At 33.1% G+C, this 17,004-nt stretch overlaps 1 protein-coding gene across 5 annotated transcripts in view; it reads right to left on the bottom strand.

Moving 5' to 3' along the window:
• LOC124362982 overlaps positions 1-12,679 on the bottom strand; it is a 93,785-nt gene extending 81,106 nt beyond the window's left edge. The window contains exon 1 of one of the 5 annotated variants that reach the window (XM_046817974.1): positions 12,553-12,679. In XM_046817974.1, the coding sequence (XP_046673930.1) occupies positions 12,553-12,578 (26 nt within the window). In that variant the 5' untranslated portion in view covers positions 12,579-12,679. Of the gene's footprint in view, positions 1-7,911; positions 8,225-9,135; positions 9,494-12,552 lie in introns of those variants that run through there. The other 4 variants (XM_046817943.1, XM_046817922.1, XM_046817912.1 and 1 more) reach the window with 4 other exon arrangements.
• Positions 12,680-17,004: the final 4,325 nt, after the last annotated feature.

Here is a 17,004-nt window from a genome sequence, read left to right as displayed (position 1 = left end):
ACCACTTTTAATACTGTAAATCAATATTTTATTACTTTAAAACGAATATCATTTAAACATATATATATACTATAATATATATAATATTATATATATATATAAAATAAATATGATATATATATATATATATATAATATATATATATAATATTATATATATATATAATATATCTATATAACAATAACGTATTGATTATAATAATCAACTAAATCCCCTTTATTAACAACACATTTACGTACACTCTTTTAATGTACACTGAAGATGACCGGAATGCCGAAACGCGGTGTGACAAATCAAATGGTATTTTAATAAAGGGTTTTAGTTAAGTTTTATTAATACTAAATATAAAAGATTTACACCCTATAATGTGGTAGATGAATAAACATTTATACAAAACTGCCAGTATATGTAGCATAAATATATATCTTTAGAAAACAAGACATATAAAAAAAATCAAATGATTAACGACTAAAATTGGAAACTAATTTACTCCCAAAAGTTACTATTGACAATTAAATAAATATTTTGAAATTAATTTTGTTTCGTAATTGTTCTTAATTTTATATGGGACTCAAACCAATTTTTAATAAATTTAACAAAAACGATCGTAGTGAATAAAAAAACGCGTTAGGGTAAAATACATAGTGGAGCGGCGAGAGTCTAGGAAGGTGTAGCGGAGAAGGGAGTCTGAGAGGGTTGAAAAGAATACTAATGCATGTTAGATTGCGACTGAATTCAATAAGTAGGAGCGGAGAGGGGTGCGCTGGTTCAAGTTTCTCGACACGCTAGCCTCTCCTCATCAGATATTGATGACCCGATTTCATTTGCTCGAGGGTTCAATTCGAGCCTCGTTTGGTCAAATCGACCCCAATAAAGTTTTTTATGGGTCAGTCTGGTTAATGGGTACTGAATACTTTTGATTTTCAATCATTGAGCGTGAACCGCAGTGTTGTGTCTGGGACCCAACAAAAATCCAGAGCCACCATAAGTAGATTCATTCTCGAATCGTATGTGGAAGGAAATAAGGCCAAGAAACAACTGTAACAGGTAGCGAGAAATTCATTTATTAGAACCCACAAAAAAACAATTAAAGTTAGTTGCTCAATTGTCATTTCATCTTAAATTTGGGTGAGGTTTTTCCTGGGAAAATATGCCTTGAATGTATACTACGTAAAAGCATTGGCTGCAGTTTAGGATGTCGGGCCCCCTTATAGCTTGGCAAACAGGTTCGAGTATCCGAGCCTCGAGTCTTTTCCACACCAGTAATTACCTCGCTCTAAATTCCTTTCAAATCCCTTCTCTGTCAATTATTGTATTTTTGAATGAATACGATAAGAATGGCAATACCCATTCAGTAGCCAACCACTCACTGTTAACCATAGATGAAACTCCAATCGTTTTACTCATACTAATGGCTTTCCGAAAAAGAACGGGTAAGGCAAGATCACCATAACCAACAGTTTTAGTGCAGCTTTGAAAGAAAAAAACTTTCAATGCTACAACAGAAAAAACAAGAAAAACAAGAAACTGGACAAGAAACAAAAAAAGGATGACGAAAGACTTCGAAAGATATAAGCCCAAGGCCCCCCCCATCTTACAGTTTGATATACTGGGAGTTGAATAAAATTAATGATTTCGTAAATGACATGTTCAAAATTTAAGATCATGAAATAAAGCATAACGGTAGTGGTGTATGTCGACTCTTCATCACGTTCTAGCCAACATGAGTACATAGAAACCCCTTTTGTCCTAGTTCATTGGTTTCTGTTGACTGGCCCCTTGTAACACCAATCTTTGATCAGATAGAGAACTCCCGATACGACAATGCTTAAACAAGTTGGAAAATCAGTGCCTGGTGATGAGTCCTATTGTGTTCATATGTGGAGTGGCCAGATCCAAACGTAATTATTTGTTTTGTCCTTTTTAAAAATTTCATTGTCAAATAAATTGCAGTTAATAAATTTGATTCGTTTTGATCTGTTATTTTATTTAACTATAATTTACTTGATACCTACTTCAACATTGAATGAGTCCCTAAATAAATAATGCAAATATTCTATTTATCTCAATAACTTCCTAATATAACGAATTAGAGTATAAATATACCAACACTACGAGTGTTAACCCAGTACCCTTACACAGAATACAATTATACACATCAAAGGTGAAGAAGTATTTTATAATTATATTTCAATTTTTAAATACTGTAAATCAAATATTTTAATTACTTTAAGCGTGATTTCATTTAAACATATATATATGATATATAAATATAGATAACATAGTAATATAAACTATATAAATATATATATATTATAAATATTATCGTTTTACTTTGACTGTGGGGTTTGTATCGGTTAATGAATTAGGAAAAAACACCCTAGATTAAGCAAATGCAATAATAAAAATTTTGCATAATAAAACTTACCAAGTAGTGTAATAAGTACTTCTCGTCACCAGGCTTCAATCGGCTGCTAATTTCAGAAATTTTGGTATATTATTAACACCTATCCATATCGAGAAGAAGTTTAAGTTCAATATATTATTCAAAGGTACTGTAATCAATTCTGGTGTACCTGGAAAAAATCTATCTGCTGGATATTTCTTCAACTGGGGAAACAGATGGGTGGTGACTCTCCAAAATGTCCTTACTGCTAACCTAGTTCTACAGGGTGCAACGTGCGACAGACTTCCATTACCTAAAACAATCATTTTCAGATGCACTATGCTCATCACAAACACAAAATCGATCCAACCCACTGTACTGAAGACATATTGAAAAATGAAACAACTGTAAAACCTCTTGATTACAAGCCGTCCGGTACTATGTGCATTTGAAGCAATTCGTCTATCATCGGGGGTCAAAAACCCTCTCATGCTCCTTCAGCTACCTACTCCTCTAAACAAACCCTAAAGCCACGCCTGCTGCCGCTCCACTATGTTTTTTACCCTTACCGAAAGACAGACAGAAGTTTAGCTGCCCTTGTCTATTATGGCATGAATGAAATGATATTGAAGTTGACTCAACACGCAGTTGCTCTAATCGGCCTGTAATCGTCCGATTACAACATCCGTCCTGTCCAACACATATTGGTTCAATTTAAAATAAAAGTTATTGGGTAACTTTGTGTTTGTTATCTGCATTACACTAGTAATCCTGGTCGTATATTATAAAATTAAGATGTTAACAAATGTATGTCTGACGAATTTCAGCTGAAACATCAAAGAAAATTTAAACGTGTCAACATAAATATTATCATTAAAATAGTGGTTAAATTAATTAAACATATCTTGTACTGTCATAAAACAATGTTTATACAAAACTGTTATTTACATTTAACAGGATCTTTCAATTAATATTACGCAACTTAGAGAGCAAGACGGGATTTTGACTACTTTAGAGATCAGTGGGCCGTAGGCCGGAGGGATTTTCGAATTAAAAATAGGCCTATATACAAGGGGCCCTAAGAATATTCATATAAACTGTCAGTACAATCGATTGAATAGTTTACGCGTAAAAGTAAAACAAACAAACAAAGACACTTTCGCATTTATTATATTATAAGGATCAGGATACCAACATTATTGCATAGTAAACGTCAACACAGATTTTTGTGTACAATCCACAATCACTCTTAGATACAAAGAGTAGACACTCATTCATTAATCAACCACCGCATTCTGAACCATACCTAGCATGTTTTCTATACGATTCGATTTTCCCAGAGAATGTCCAACAGCTCTCCTAACAGTTAAGATTTTTCAGACAAACTATAATTTTTAGGTTTTGGAGATCGTTTAATGTCATCAGTTAGCCAGTTGATCATAATCACTCCAATGTGGCAATGTGTCATATTTTCTAAGGCCGAAGTTCTGTGGTGTAGAACACGATACTTAATCGTATCCCCTAGTCTCATACCGATGTATGTTTGCATTGTATCAAACTGCTTTTCAATTGGCAGTATTACATAACCACTTCATAGGTATAGAAGAGGACAAAATCTTTAAATAAAGGTCTTCATATTATTTAATTTAGCCTTGATTGCAATTTTGTATTGCATTATTGTTCTAATCTATGAGAAATAATAGAATATTTGCAAAAGTCTCCTCAGGGATTACTTTACAAATTAATTAATTTACACTGTACAGAGTTGTATTCAAGCGTTTATATACATTTCTTACGTCTACGCGCAAGTGTAGATTCCAACACCTAAAGGAAGAGTTTCCTTGCGTATTCTATGCCACACATAATAGAAAATGGCGCAGTAACTCAACCAACAAATTCCTAGGATCTATTCGTGAAGTCAAAGCAATACTATATTTTTTATGTAAATGTTTGAAAAGGTATAGCTTTTCGGAGTTAGGTTCTTTGTAGACTGAAAAATTAAGTTATTACCAGCAATAATGATACCAATGACGTAAATACGAGGGGATCAGAGTTCAATCCCCTCCCCAAAACAAAAAATCGGAATTTTAGAACAAAAATATCCTATATTTGTTCATTTGGCTCAACAACAATTTAATTATAATTATTATTTTTCAACAATACTCTTCATTTCAAGTATGATACCATAACTGACCTGTTCATCTTGTGTTGGTACTGCAACACTCTATATCTCTACCCTCAACCCCCTCCCCTCCCCAAGATAAAATTCTATATACGGCACTGAATAATAGATTGGGTGTGATATTCAGTTAAACAGTACCTAATTGGCGATATTTAAGTGCATTTTATGTCATTTGGAGTTGCAACAACCATAGTAACAGTAAACTTTACAACACATTTCCACAACACAAAGCAACACGAACACAAGCTTTCCATCTGAGCAATCACGCAATTATTGGTTTGGTAAACCACGCGTGGACAGTGCCAAGTTCCCTAAAAACTTGTATAAATGTAGCCAAAGATTGTTAGACATAAATTTATTTTCAATTATACACTCGCAATGTGATGTAAAACCACACTCAACTACATTGGGCATAACAATAACTTTAACCGACAGCATATTAAAGTACAATGTAAAGGTGCACTCACTTCAAAATTATCTCAAAGATGCTTAGTAATCAAAAATTAATTTATACAGCTAAAAGCTTAGCTCAAAATGGAGGAGGAAGGGTCGACCATCTGCTCTTCAATTAGTATTACTCATTTAATATCATACATACATTTTTGAGGTGTGTACCAATACACTTCATGTAGTAATGGTTAAATAGGTTTGGTTAGACAAAAACAATATTTTACTTTGTATCTGCTCATCGCCAAAATATTAAGTTAAGCGCACGTAACTATGTCGCTATCTGCTATGAAGCAATCAATATATTTCAGCCATATATATGGAAGCAAGCATACTCATGGCTCAAGAGGAGGCTCGGGTTTGACTGCATGATCTGGTGATGACAGTGACTCCGCGGTCAGGTCGACTGACTCAAGCCTTCCTGATATCAGTGTGCTGTCTTGTCCGCCCACATAACATCGTGACATACTCATATCTCAGAGGAGGCTCAGGTTTGACTGCCTGATCTGCCAGTGATGACAGTGACTCTGCGGTCAGGTCGACTGACTGAAGCCTTCCTGATATCAGGTGTGCTGTCATGTCTGCCCACATAACACTGTGACATACTCATGTCTCAGAGGAGGCCCAGGTTTGAATGCCTGCTCTGCCAGTGACGGTGACTCCGCGGCCAGGTCGACTGACTCAAGCCTGCCTGATATCAGGTGTGTTGTCATGTCTGCCCACATAACACTGTGACATACTCATGTCTCAGAGGAGGCCCAGGTTTGAATGCCTGCTCTGCCAGTGACGGTGACTCCGCGGCCAGGTCGACTGACTCAAGCCTGCCTGATATCAGGTGTGTTGTCATGTCTGCCCACATAACACCGTGACATACTCATGTCTCAGAGGAGGCCCAGGTTTGAATGCCTGCTCTGCCAGTGACGGTGACTCCGCGGTCAGGTCGACTGACTCAAGCCTGCCTGATATCAGGTGTGTTGTCATGTCTGCCCACATAACACCGTGACATACTCATGTCTCAGAGGAGGCCCAGGTTTGAATGCCTGCTCTGCCAGTGACGGTGACCCCGCGGTCAGGTCAACGCACGCCCGCGCTGTCCCGTCGTGCTGGTATCTGCCAGGACATCTGACATTCACTCCAGAACACCCTCTCATTGTGAGCGGTCGCACGCAATTCACAGCAGTTCTTAATCATCCGCTAAGAGAATACAAACCGGGTATGTACGACGCGAGATGCGTTTCCGGGTGCCTAATTTGTTTTTCTTGAAAACCTGACTGTTAGCTTTTTCCTCTTTTCATTCTGTGTTAAGGATTCTTACGTTAAAGCTGTGAGACCTACATAACACCGCACATGAGAAACTAAAGTTTGTGTTTATTAAGTTAAGGAAACTATTATTTCCTCCCACTAAAAAACGATTATTTCCTCCCACTAAATTATCTATCACCTAGGATGACTAAATTATTTTACAAAATAGGATCATTGTCTATAGGTTTAACCAAGAAATAGAATTTAAATAAAGCACTAAAGGGATTAACAATAATTGCAATAGAATGCGTAAAATTCATATGAGGATAATAGGCCTACTAGTTTTTAACTATGGTACTTTAATTATAAATGTGTCTTATTATTTATCTACCTGTGTGCATGTTTAGTTAACAAAATTAATAGTTTATAAACAATTTAGACTGCAGCAGGCCCGTGCGCATGGGGGGTTTGGGGGTTCCAAAACCCCCCCTTGAAGATTGGGATATATCATATTGTTTCCATATATCAGTTTAATTGTGCTCTATTGCGCCGTCAGTTTACGCGCATGCGCGCGCTTTCCGCCTGATTTGTGTTATATACTGTTTAAAAATTGGAGCTCCGACGCGCTACACAATTGGTCTTCTTTTTTATTTCATAAAATAAGTATAGAACCCCCCCCCCTAAATAAAATTCTGCGCACGGCCCTGGACTGCAGAATTGCAATTTAGCACGGCTATATAAATATTGACGACAAACGTACTACTACAAATAAATCGATATAAAGGAATATCGAAGAATCCGACAGAACGTAACGAAAGTCAAAGAGAAAATTTGAACAGCTTTGAATTTTTTTACCCTAAGTTGAAGTTTTATTTTTCGATGAAGAGAAATCAATGTACCAAGAGTTTGAAGTCTCTAGGGCCTTTCTACCAAGAGTCATCCCACGTAAGGAGAGACTAATACACGGTTACAGTAGAGGCTAATAAGGACACGTCGCGTCCTTAATAAAGATAATATATTGGTTATAATGGACAAAATGCCGGTTATTTCGAAATATTTATCAAATTTCACAAAAACTAACACAATACTGAAAACCTGTCGTGACTTAAAATATAGCTTCTGTAAAAACTAATCCTTTGAAACTTCGTGTAGTGGAAAAATAAGTTAAATGAGTATGTAGCGCTACTCAGAATACCGTCAATTTAGATCAGATTTAATTTAATATCAAAGACAATTAATAATAAGTCCCATACTACTGTAGCAAATTAAGTATCAAACCATTGTATTTTTTGTAATTATCGTAAAATGTGTTTATTTTTACTTCTTTCCGTTTGCAAATTATACTCGATGAATATACTGTAGTAGCATCGAAACTGCATTATTGGTGAACAGACTATTTGTTACTATAGTATAACTTATTAAACGAGACTAGCAATCTAGAGTCCACTTGACGTACCCACCCACTCGTCTGGGTGATAAAGTTACACTTCGCCCTGTAACATGCCTGCTCTATACCGTTGTGTAGCCTATTCATGATCTATATCATTTCTAAAAACTGCACTATTATAACATCTAATGATTCCCTACATAATCATCATTATTATGGAGGTAAGTAACCATAAAACTTACAATGAACTTTAGAAACTTTACTTACTTCATTTCTGATGTGTGTAACAAATAATCAAAATCCGTAAGTTGTGTGAAGCCTGCCATTTTGAGGGTCGCAGAGAAATGTCGTTACTGATTCGATGCAATGAGAACTGTTCTTGGTACAATTAATTATTTTAACCTTTTAAGTTCGTCTGCAACACAGCACACTTAAAAGAAAAAAGAAACGAATTAAATCCAGTTCAAAAAACTCAATCGCAAACACGCGATTGACAAGTGGACTCTTAAATTTACCGTAGCGAATGCAATATTATAAAATTAAAAACCACGTCGGAATTATTTTCAACACGTATTATATGCGTCTTTTGTTTTATAAACTTTGTTGTAATAAACACACAAAACAGCTGGTACGAATAATTGTATTCCGTTTCCAAAGAACAATTCAATAACAAATACGTAATAACTATAAATCATACCGTTAAAAGAATATAGACTATAGTAAATTTATGTTTCAATGTCTTATTTGGGTTTAGTACACGATAATGATGCTGTTCTTTTAATTAAGTTAGCACATGAATGAATTACTGTACTATACAGTTATTATATTAATGAATTAACAATGTCATTCAATGCATTATTAATATATGTCTTTAAAACCTCAGTTTAGAATTTAATTTAAAAACATTATTGTGTTAAAATAGATTATAAAATACATATTAAATGTATTATTACGATGTTGTATTAAAAATTGGTCTTATTAAAAACTTCGGGGAATTGTGTTAATTATCTTATCGTAATTTATTGATGTGGCTACTACTTTGAAAATGTGTGTCTAATTTTCTTGGCAGTTAGTAAAAAAAAACTACAATTACTGGTGCTTGCAACGCAATTTTTCTGCTTCATGGATTAATTCTGTACGGCTTGTATTTTTTAAATAAAACTCCCGAGAATTTAGAGTGAGATGTGATCCAAACATTTAAAAGAAGTTCGGACCATTAATTCCTCCCTCCACACGTGTCTATTTTGACCTCAGAACTCCTTCCCACCACCCCATACAAAACAGAAAACCTACGTTTCGTAACTAGCAACTTATTGTTTCCTTGGATAGAGAATAACCTACAAATCCAGGAGGTTAAGAGGTAAACACAGATTTTAATCTCGATTTTGAAAGTTAAGAAGTAAAAACAGATTTTTAGCTCAATTTTGTAATGGATATTGATTATCTTTTAACATAGTATAATAATTTGTTTACATTAGTAGAAAAACTCACCAATACCAATACGAGGTTTGTCCCAATTGGTTTAGGTCGTCAGACCTTGGTCTTTTAATGTAACTGGTATCCATCATTGTAGTAGAGAATTGATGATCTTGGAGCGCTTCTAGTGTGATATAACAACACGGCCAGTTCGTCATGTAGTAGCCTACGTTGACCTATTATTGAACTTCAGTGATCACCGTATGTGGTAAAACAATGATAACCTTCATAACAGGTATTTAAATATGAGCGTAATGCAAAAAACTACGTAATAAAAATAAATAAATATACGGTGTAATATTTAAAACCAGAATATCCTATCTACAGGGATTTAAATAACAAATGCTGCAAAGCTTCCAGTGTTTGAAACATCGCACGAGGCTGTTCATTAACTAACTGATTGTGAAATATCTATTTCATGCACCAAGTGATAACACTATCAAAACGCTTATCTCAGATAGGGTAGCTAATGAAAACTGATTATAAACTAAATATATCCTTTTCCTTGCTATCAGATTTTTTCAAATAATTAATGTTTACGACCGTTCGTTTTCCAAACGTTTCCCATATTTCAACAATTAATTGGAAGTGTAACTTAAATTTAATATCGTGGTTGTATGGTCTTACTTTCATTATTTGTATCGGTTTTATAGGGTTAAGTAGTCAAAACAAAAAAACTGTGTTAAATTCACAACTCCTCTAAATTATAAAAAAAAGAAAATTCATAAACATTTATTTAAAAAAATAACTTAACCGTAAACTACTGTTGATATGTAAGTTATTCTATTCAAAAAAATTAAATTTATGGAAATGTAATTACAATTATTGGAATATTTTTGAATTGTGCCTGTATGGTCAACAACCTGTGCACTGGTAGGGTCATAGACTGTTCGAAATATGCAGTTTTGTTGTGACATTTGTGCTGATAGCATCTTTATACAATCTTTGTGTGACCTGAAGATCGAACACCTAACTATTTGGACCAAAGTGATAAAATTCCGTAATTTATCAACTCTTATGTATAAAATTACCAGAAAGTTAAAATGTATATTTTTGCTCCCTCAATATAAGTTTTAGTTATAACTAGTTCAATTTTAAAAAGTAGAAGTTAAGAGAGTATAACGTGGTTATTGGTACATCATATAAGTATACACATCGTGTTATGCACATTTCTAATCAAATTTCATTGGGTTCATAATGCCACATAAGAATTTTAATATTTGGCGATTCTGAACATTTGAATTCTGGGGTCTCCACATAATTTTTTTACTTTCTGAACGAACAAATTGTAAGTATCTACCTAACACACTATGTACATGAGGAAGACGATAGCTGTCATCAAACCAACCCACAAAGCTTTAACGGACCGACAAATATCAATGTCCATATTTTGATAACGTATTACTCATCATCCATTGGTAAATATGATAATCAAATAAACTTAGTATACACTCGTGATTTAAGGTAATAATGAAACCACATTTTTTGTGCATGACCAATAATTTATGACGAATCTAATCGTTTTGGAAACTTAGATTAGCTTTATAGATTGGCTGCATTTCTAAGACAGGTGTTTGAATATGATTCCACAAGTAGACCTCTTAGATCAAGGTGCAGTAGATCCAGCATGATTTGTATGGAATAATGTGGACTTCCCGTCTATCATTAATTAAAGCGTTATCAGTACTTTTCTTTTCCATCTTGCCTTGACTAAAATTCTATCCTGTTTTTTCCTATTCTCCTGATAATCTATTGCTAAAAATTGGAATGTAAACAATACGAACTGAAGAAACATAACAACAACTCTAAGAGGACAATTTTATTATAGACATCGTATGGCATTTTTTTTGTATAGCTCACTCCTATAGCTACAACGGCCTTAATATTAATAAATTATAAATTTACCTTCTGACATTCCTTACTATGATGACGTTGCAACACATTTCGTCAACATCTTCTGGTGCCTACGCACTATTATGCATGATAGTATCGTATACGGTGCTTTTTAATTCCACCTACAACGATACGCTAATAATATCTGAAGATGTCAGTCAGTGTTGACAAAACGCGCCGTATCATCTTAAAATTCATAAACTTTTTAAATAACTATAGTTGGCCAGAAACTAAATAGCTAGACTTCTAACTTACTCCGACATGTAAGATTATATTTTTGATCTTTTTAGAAAATAATCTGAATTTGTATAAATGGTTGTTTCAATTTCGATCTGTAAGCTGGAACTGATGAATCATTTTCGTGTGGGAATAGTTAATTGGCATTCCAATGGCTAATGAGTTTAGGCCCTACAATTGTTTTATGGCCATCAATTGAAGGCATTCACTTCTGATTATATATTGGAACCGTTTGAGTATAAATGTTTGAAATATATTGGAAAAGATATGCAGTAGCGATGTCAAGTACATTACTTGAGCAAGAAATAAATTTATTAACGTATGCGGAAATTATTATTTTTTATAATTGGAGGACAGCGCCATTATGACGCGATTGCTCTTGTAAGAGATGTGACTTAATTTGTCTTAACGTACAAATCTTTTCTGATTTAAACAATTCAGTAGACTCCTAATATTCTTCGGTAACATGACGTTCTAACTGAACATTAACAAATCTGTAGTCATTTTATCACCAGCTCTGCATTTAATGCTTCTCCTCTTGAATGAACGATGAGAGGATTCCCGAAATGCCAAAAGGTCTAAAGAAAAAGAACCCCAACACAGGAAGCAACATAAAAACTAATTTGTTCCAGTGACATATGAGTTGACAACATTTATTAATTGTCTCCAAAGGTTAGAAGAATATATATTTTATTTCTTTACAAAATTAAGAGTGAAAACAATTCAATTCTCTTATATTATGCATTATAAGGACAGTTGATATTATTTAGTAAAGACCCTGTTGTACATCAATAAAAACGAATTTGTTAGTTATCAAAACTTTTAACAGCAACAACGTATTATAATAAAGATTTAAATTGTGGTTAAAAAATATCTTCTTCAAAAGTTAAAGTTAAGTCCAATTTTATTTATCGTTGACTCTATTATTACAAAAACAAGCCGAATATTTTGTTCTGAAAATTAATTTTAAATGAGATTTGTGTATTCTACGTTATTTTATGTAGATATATTGCGTAAACATGCACTTCATACATTACAAGTATATAATTAAACTCACATAAAGATTTCTGATAAAACCTGACCCAAAATTTGGTATTGTTAGATTCATATTTTATTAATATTTTCATCAAAAGTTAAATACTTCAATGGACAAACATTTATTTTCCATTAACGAAAAATTAATTGTTGAACGTAACAATATAGATCACTTAATTCCAGAGTTATCGAGGAAAATATCAGCTGAACGCAAATATAGAGGCACTCCTAAAATCATAACTTTAAAACTAATTTTGGAGAACAAACCTTGAACTCTGAGGTGACAAACTCATAGCCAAATGAAAGTACACACATGATCATAGACGTTTAAATCCAAAGCACAACACAAGTGAACAGCTGAGTTAATACAACGGCCACCAACAATAAACTGGAGGATTCAAGGCCACCACTCCCCTCCCCCCGATCACATATCTCCCTCTCTGTTGCACTGCCTCCGCGATTGCAGCCGCAGCGATCGTCTATACGGCCTCTTCTCTTTCGGGCAGCCAAGGTCAGGAAGGTAAAAAGTATTATTGGAACCGTACAAGACCTTCCATTCATCTCCCGGTAGACGCTACTGCAGCACGGTTCAGGACAATAGACCCCCGAGTTGTGCAGGGTCAGATTCTGTATTGTCCATTGTTCTCTGAAGTTCCTGTGTTAGCGTCTTCAGATAGAAAGTCTAAGAGACAATATAATTAGTCATGGTGGAATATTTATTCTAAGCTGTTGCTTATATTGCTAATAAAAGTAGTTATACACCAACACCAGGAAAAAAACTACGAAACCATCTTCATTAACTGTTCATAACAGAGGGGCACATTTCAGAATATCCCCCTTGAGACTCTCATTCAGAAAATCATAGGAACTCATGACTTTATTCAAACTGAATTTTAGGAGAATTGTATAGTACTACTTGACTATAAAATAAAATAATGTTTGTACTGTTTTATGGGACGTGTTAGGAATGGTTTTTACATATGAGCATAATTATTTTTTAGAGTTTATCATACAAATTTATTTATGTACCGTAAGGGTTTGTAAAAACATTGGTCATGTATTACAAGTATATGAATTATTTACATGAATTTGTATTATTTAGGTTTGTTATATTAATAGTGATTATTTTAGATTAGTTAAAATGTACGTACAATAAGCACTAAAGTAATTCCTCACCAGTTTAGTCTTAAAAATTTCGATTATAAAAAGTTGAAGATTACTGTCTAAAAGTAATTTGTTACGATTAGGTATGTAAAATTTATATAAAAAATAAAATATTAATCACATAAACATTTTTAAATAAGCTCTTGTTCTTATATTTAAAGTGCCTAAACAGTTATTTTGCACATAACAAATGCTGTACAGTTTTTTCTGCTCTGATAGTGAAATGAAGATATTATTCATACAGGATAAAAACCAAATATTATTTGAGTTTCCTAAAAGAACTAAAGCTTTTTCTGACTAACAAACAAGTAAGTTTTAAAACAATCACTTAAGAGCCAGCTGAAAAATGGTGGTCATCGTGATTGTAGTCCAAATAATCTTATTTTTATTTGCAAAATGGTGAGAGATGTCTTACTTTAAAGGTATAATTAATATGCATTCAAATGCTTTTTTACATTTTTATTGGTTATTTAGAAAAAACTTCAAGGTCTCTTGTACTTCATTATTGAAATACTAATAGAGTATACTTTACAAAATCAACTAAAGAGAGTTTGGTTATATATTAATTATATATTTTGTATGAAAGATCTCCCATAAAGTTTTGATGAAAAATAAGGGCATCAAAGTGCATGGGGTTTAAGATTGTTCTTATAAAGGAATACTTAAGAAAAGGTTTTTAAGTTTTACTATTTATTTGATGTGTTTGATATGATCCTTACTTCATTAGCATTGGCATTAAGGGGAGTCCAACGTCCCTATACCGCCCATGTTAAATTGACATATTTTCGGTACCATTATCTCCTGTTATACTAATAGTACACTTTTGAAATTTTTTGCAGTTACTTATGTATGATTGCTGAGGCATTGGACGAAAAATATATGTTCAAAAATACATAAAAAATTTTTAACAATTTTTATTTAAAAAACATGTTTTTTACAATTAATTTATTTATAAAAATATTTTTTCCTTGTTCAGTTTTCTACCAATTTAAAATCTTTTAGGTCCAAAGCTTACTTATAGAATAAAGGAAGGGCAGAAAAAACTTCATCAAAATATCTCCAACGGTACTTAAGATATGTGTACCTAAGTATGAAAAAAACTTATTTTCGGGAAATCAACGATAAACAAAAAATTCTTTGAATATTGTACTTTAATTTGAAAATTTACTGATAATCTTTGATCACTCGCTTTTAAAGTCCTCCAGGGCAGTACTCAGTATCATCCACTTCTTCTTCTCTCAATCTTTCCCTTCTTCTCTTGACCCTGGGGCTCCTTGGATGCCAACCCCGCTGCGTACTCCGATTTTCTGAATCGAGCTTTGTCAGCAACCTTCAAAGCGTCTATTGTGTTAGTGCCGATATCTGAGATTCCCAAATGCTTAAAAACTTCTAATCTACCCAGGTTTCCATTATTGAAAGTTATTATGGCATCGTACACCCCTAGTTCGAGTGTTTTACGGCCAACAAAAACATTTTTCGGCAACCAGGTCCACACAACATTGTTGATACTGAAAGTCGTCAGCTGATTCAACACAGATTTCTGAGTAATTGAAACAATAACTATTGCCAATCTGATAAACAAAAACTACAAACTAAAACCACTCAAAATAATACATGTACTATAGCTATTGTATGAAAACCCACTGATGTGAGGCAATTGGTGCTGAAGTTCTAGCAATCAAAATGTGCGACGGCATGTTTTCAAAAATTATTTAAAAATATTTAAAATCAAGTTGACACCATGTTTTTGGTATTAAAATGTTCAGAAAATACTAAATTTGTTAATAAAACAAAAAAACTAAATTTGAAAATTTTAAAATTTTTTAGTGTTGGACTCCCCTTAACACATCCATTGCATCATGCAACAGAACAAATAAAATACTGTTCTCATTGTCACTCTGTTGTCAATTCTGAATTAGTTGCAGAAATTTCAAATAAAAGCTTTTGTTCTGTATTAATTTCAAATAATAATTGTGTGTATTTTATCCTAGGTTCCTATGATAAAGTTTGGGCACAAACATTTATCTCTCCATTTTTAGCACTATCATAGGTATTATGCAAACACTCATGGATATAATTATATAAGTGTTTATTATGTAAAGAAGTAAATCGCATATTACAGCACTGTTTTTCAAATCCTGAGTTAAGATCCAAATTTCAACACTTAGGTATTTGCAAATTTAATTAGTTTAAAATCAATAAAGTATTTATACTTGATAGACAGAGAAGGAAGTGACTTCATAAAAACTTTTTAACGATATACCATACATAACATTCATGAACTGATTACATTTTTCATCAGTAATCTCCAGGGACATAACACAGTAAAACCACTTTAACTTACTATGAAGATGATGTTGCAGGTTAATATGTCCAATCCTGGTGTCCAAATGGTGGCTTGATGTACAGCGCTATTTGGTAAAAAAGCCACAGGATTTTTTGCTACTTAATAATAAATTTTAATTATTATTATATTAAATACTTATTTAGATGCTTAAGAATACCAAATTGACCTTGGTTTCTGGAAATCAAGTTTAAAGTATCGATTAATTTTTTAATGTTTACAACTTGAATTTCAACTGTTCTGGTTAGTTGACTACATTCTTCACAGTCTCTCACATGTTTCTATTTCTGTAATCTGACTCAATTTCCCGCTATTTTCTCACATGTTTCACTATTTTTATTTGAAAGATGAGTAGGTATGCCTATACTTTCACTAGTTTTACCTATGACATCACTTTGGCATTGTAATCTATTTAATGAACAAAATAATGTTTTACTTATAAAAATTATGTTATTTATCAATATGATTACTAGATATTCATAAATACATACTATAAGAAGAGTTTCAACCCAAATATTAGGTAAGTAAGTTGCATGTCAACTCCACTAGAACTGACAACGCCATGGATGGCGTCACAGTAATATTTATGTAAACAGTAACATTTCATCAACAAAAATCTTATTTAGCAATGGTATTACTATATACACCTCTATGTATTACACCAAGAGACCAATATTAATAATATTTGGTCAGTTTGACACGAATTCAAATTGTTAGTACTGATCAAGCTAGACGCTAAGAGATTCTTTAGAGGAAAAACCCTCTTTTTTCATAAAAGTGATTATGTTCCGTAATTATAATCATAAATGAATACAATATGTTAAAAACTGAGTTTGGAATTTCGAGTTCTATACAATGAAATCCCAAACTTAGGACTCAGCTTGAATGTGTTAAGCTAAAACATTCAAGCTTTGTATGAAAAAAATCAATCTAAAAAAGTAACCTCATTATATGTGTTGATAATTTCACACCGAATTTCAGCCTTCCAGCTTAACTCGGTCAACACTTATCGTGTGTACAGAGAAATAGAAATCAGATTTTTTGTTCATCTGCAACTGTCAGAAGAAACTTTGCTAAATGCTAAGCCAATAACATATTTTTTTATAAATCTGTTTTCAAACTTCATGATAAGTATAACATGTACAATACTTTTAAAATAAAACATTCACATTCCATTAATGTTGATAACAATGGATCATGACCTTTAAGGA

This window comes from Homalodisca vitripennis, chromosome 1 (assembly GCF_021130785.1).
Source record: "Homalodisca vitripennis isolate AUS2020 chromosome 1, UT_GWSS_2.1, whole genome shotgun sequence".
In the NCBI taxonomy this organism is placed as follows: domain Eukaryota; kingdom Metazoa; phylum Arthropoda; class Insecta; order Hemiptera; family Cicadellidae; genus Homalodisca; species Homalodisca vitripennis.
Note: the sequence above shows the minus strand (reverse complement) of the source record. Positions and strands in the feature narration are given on the sequence as shown.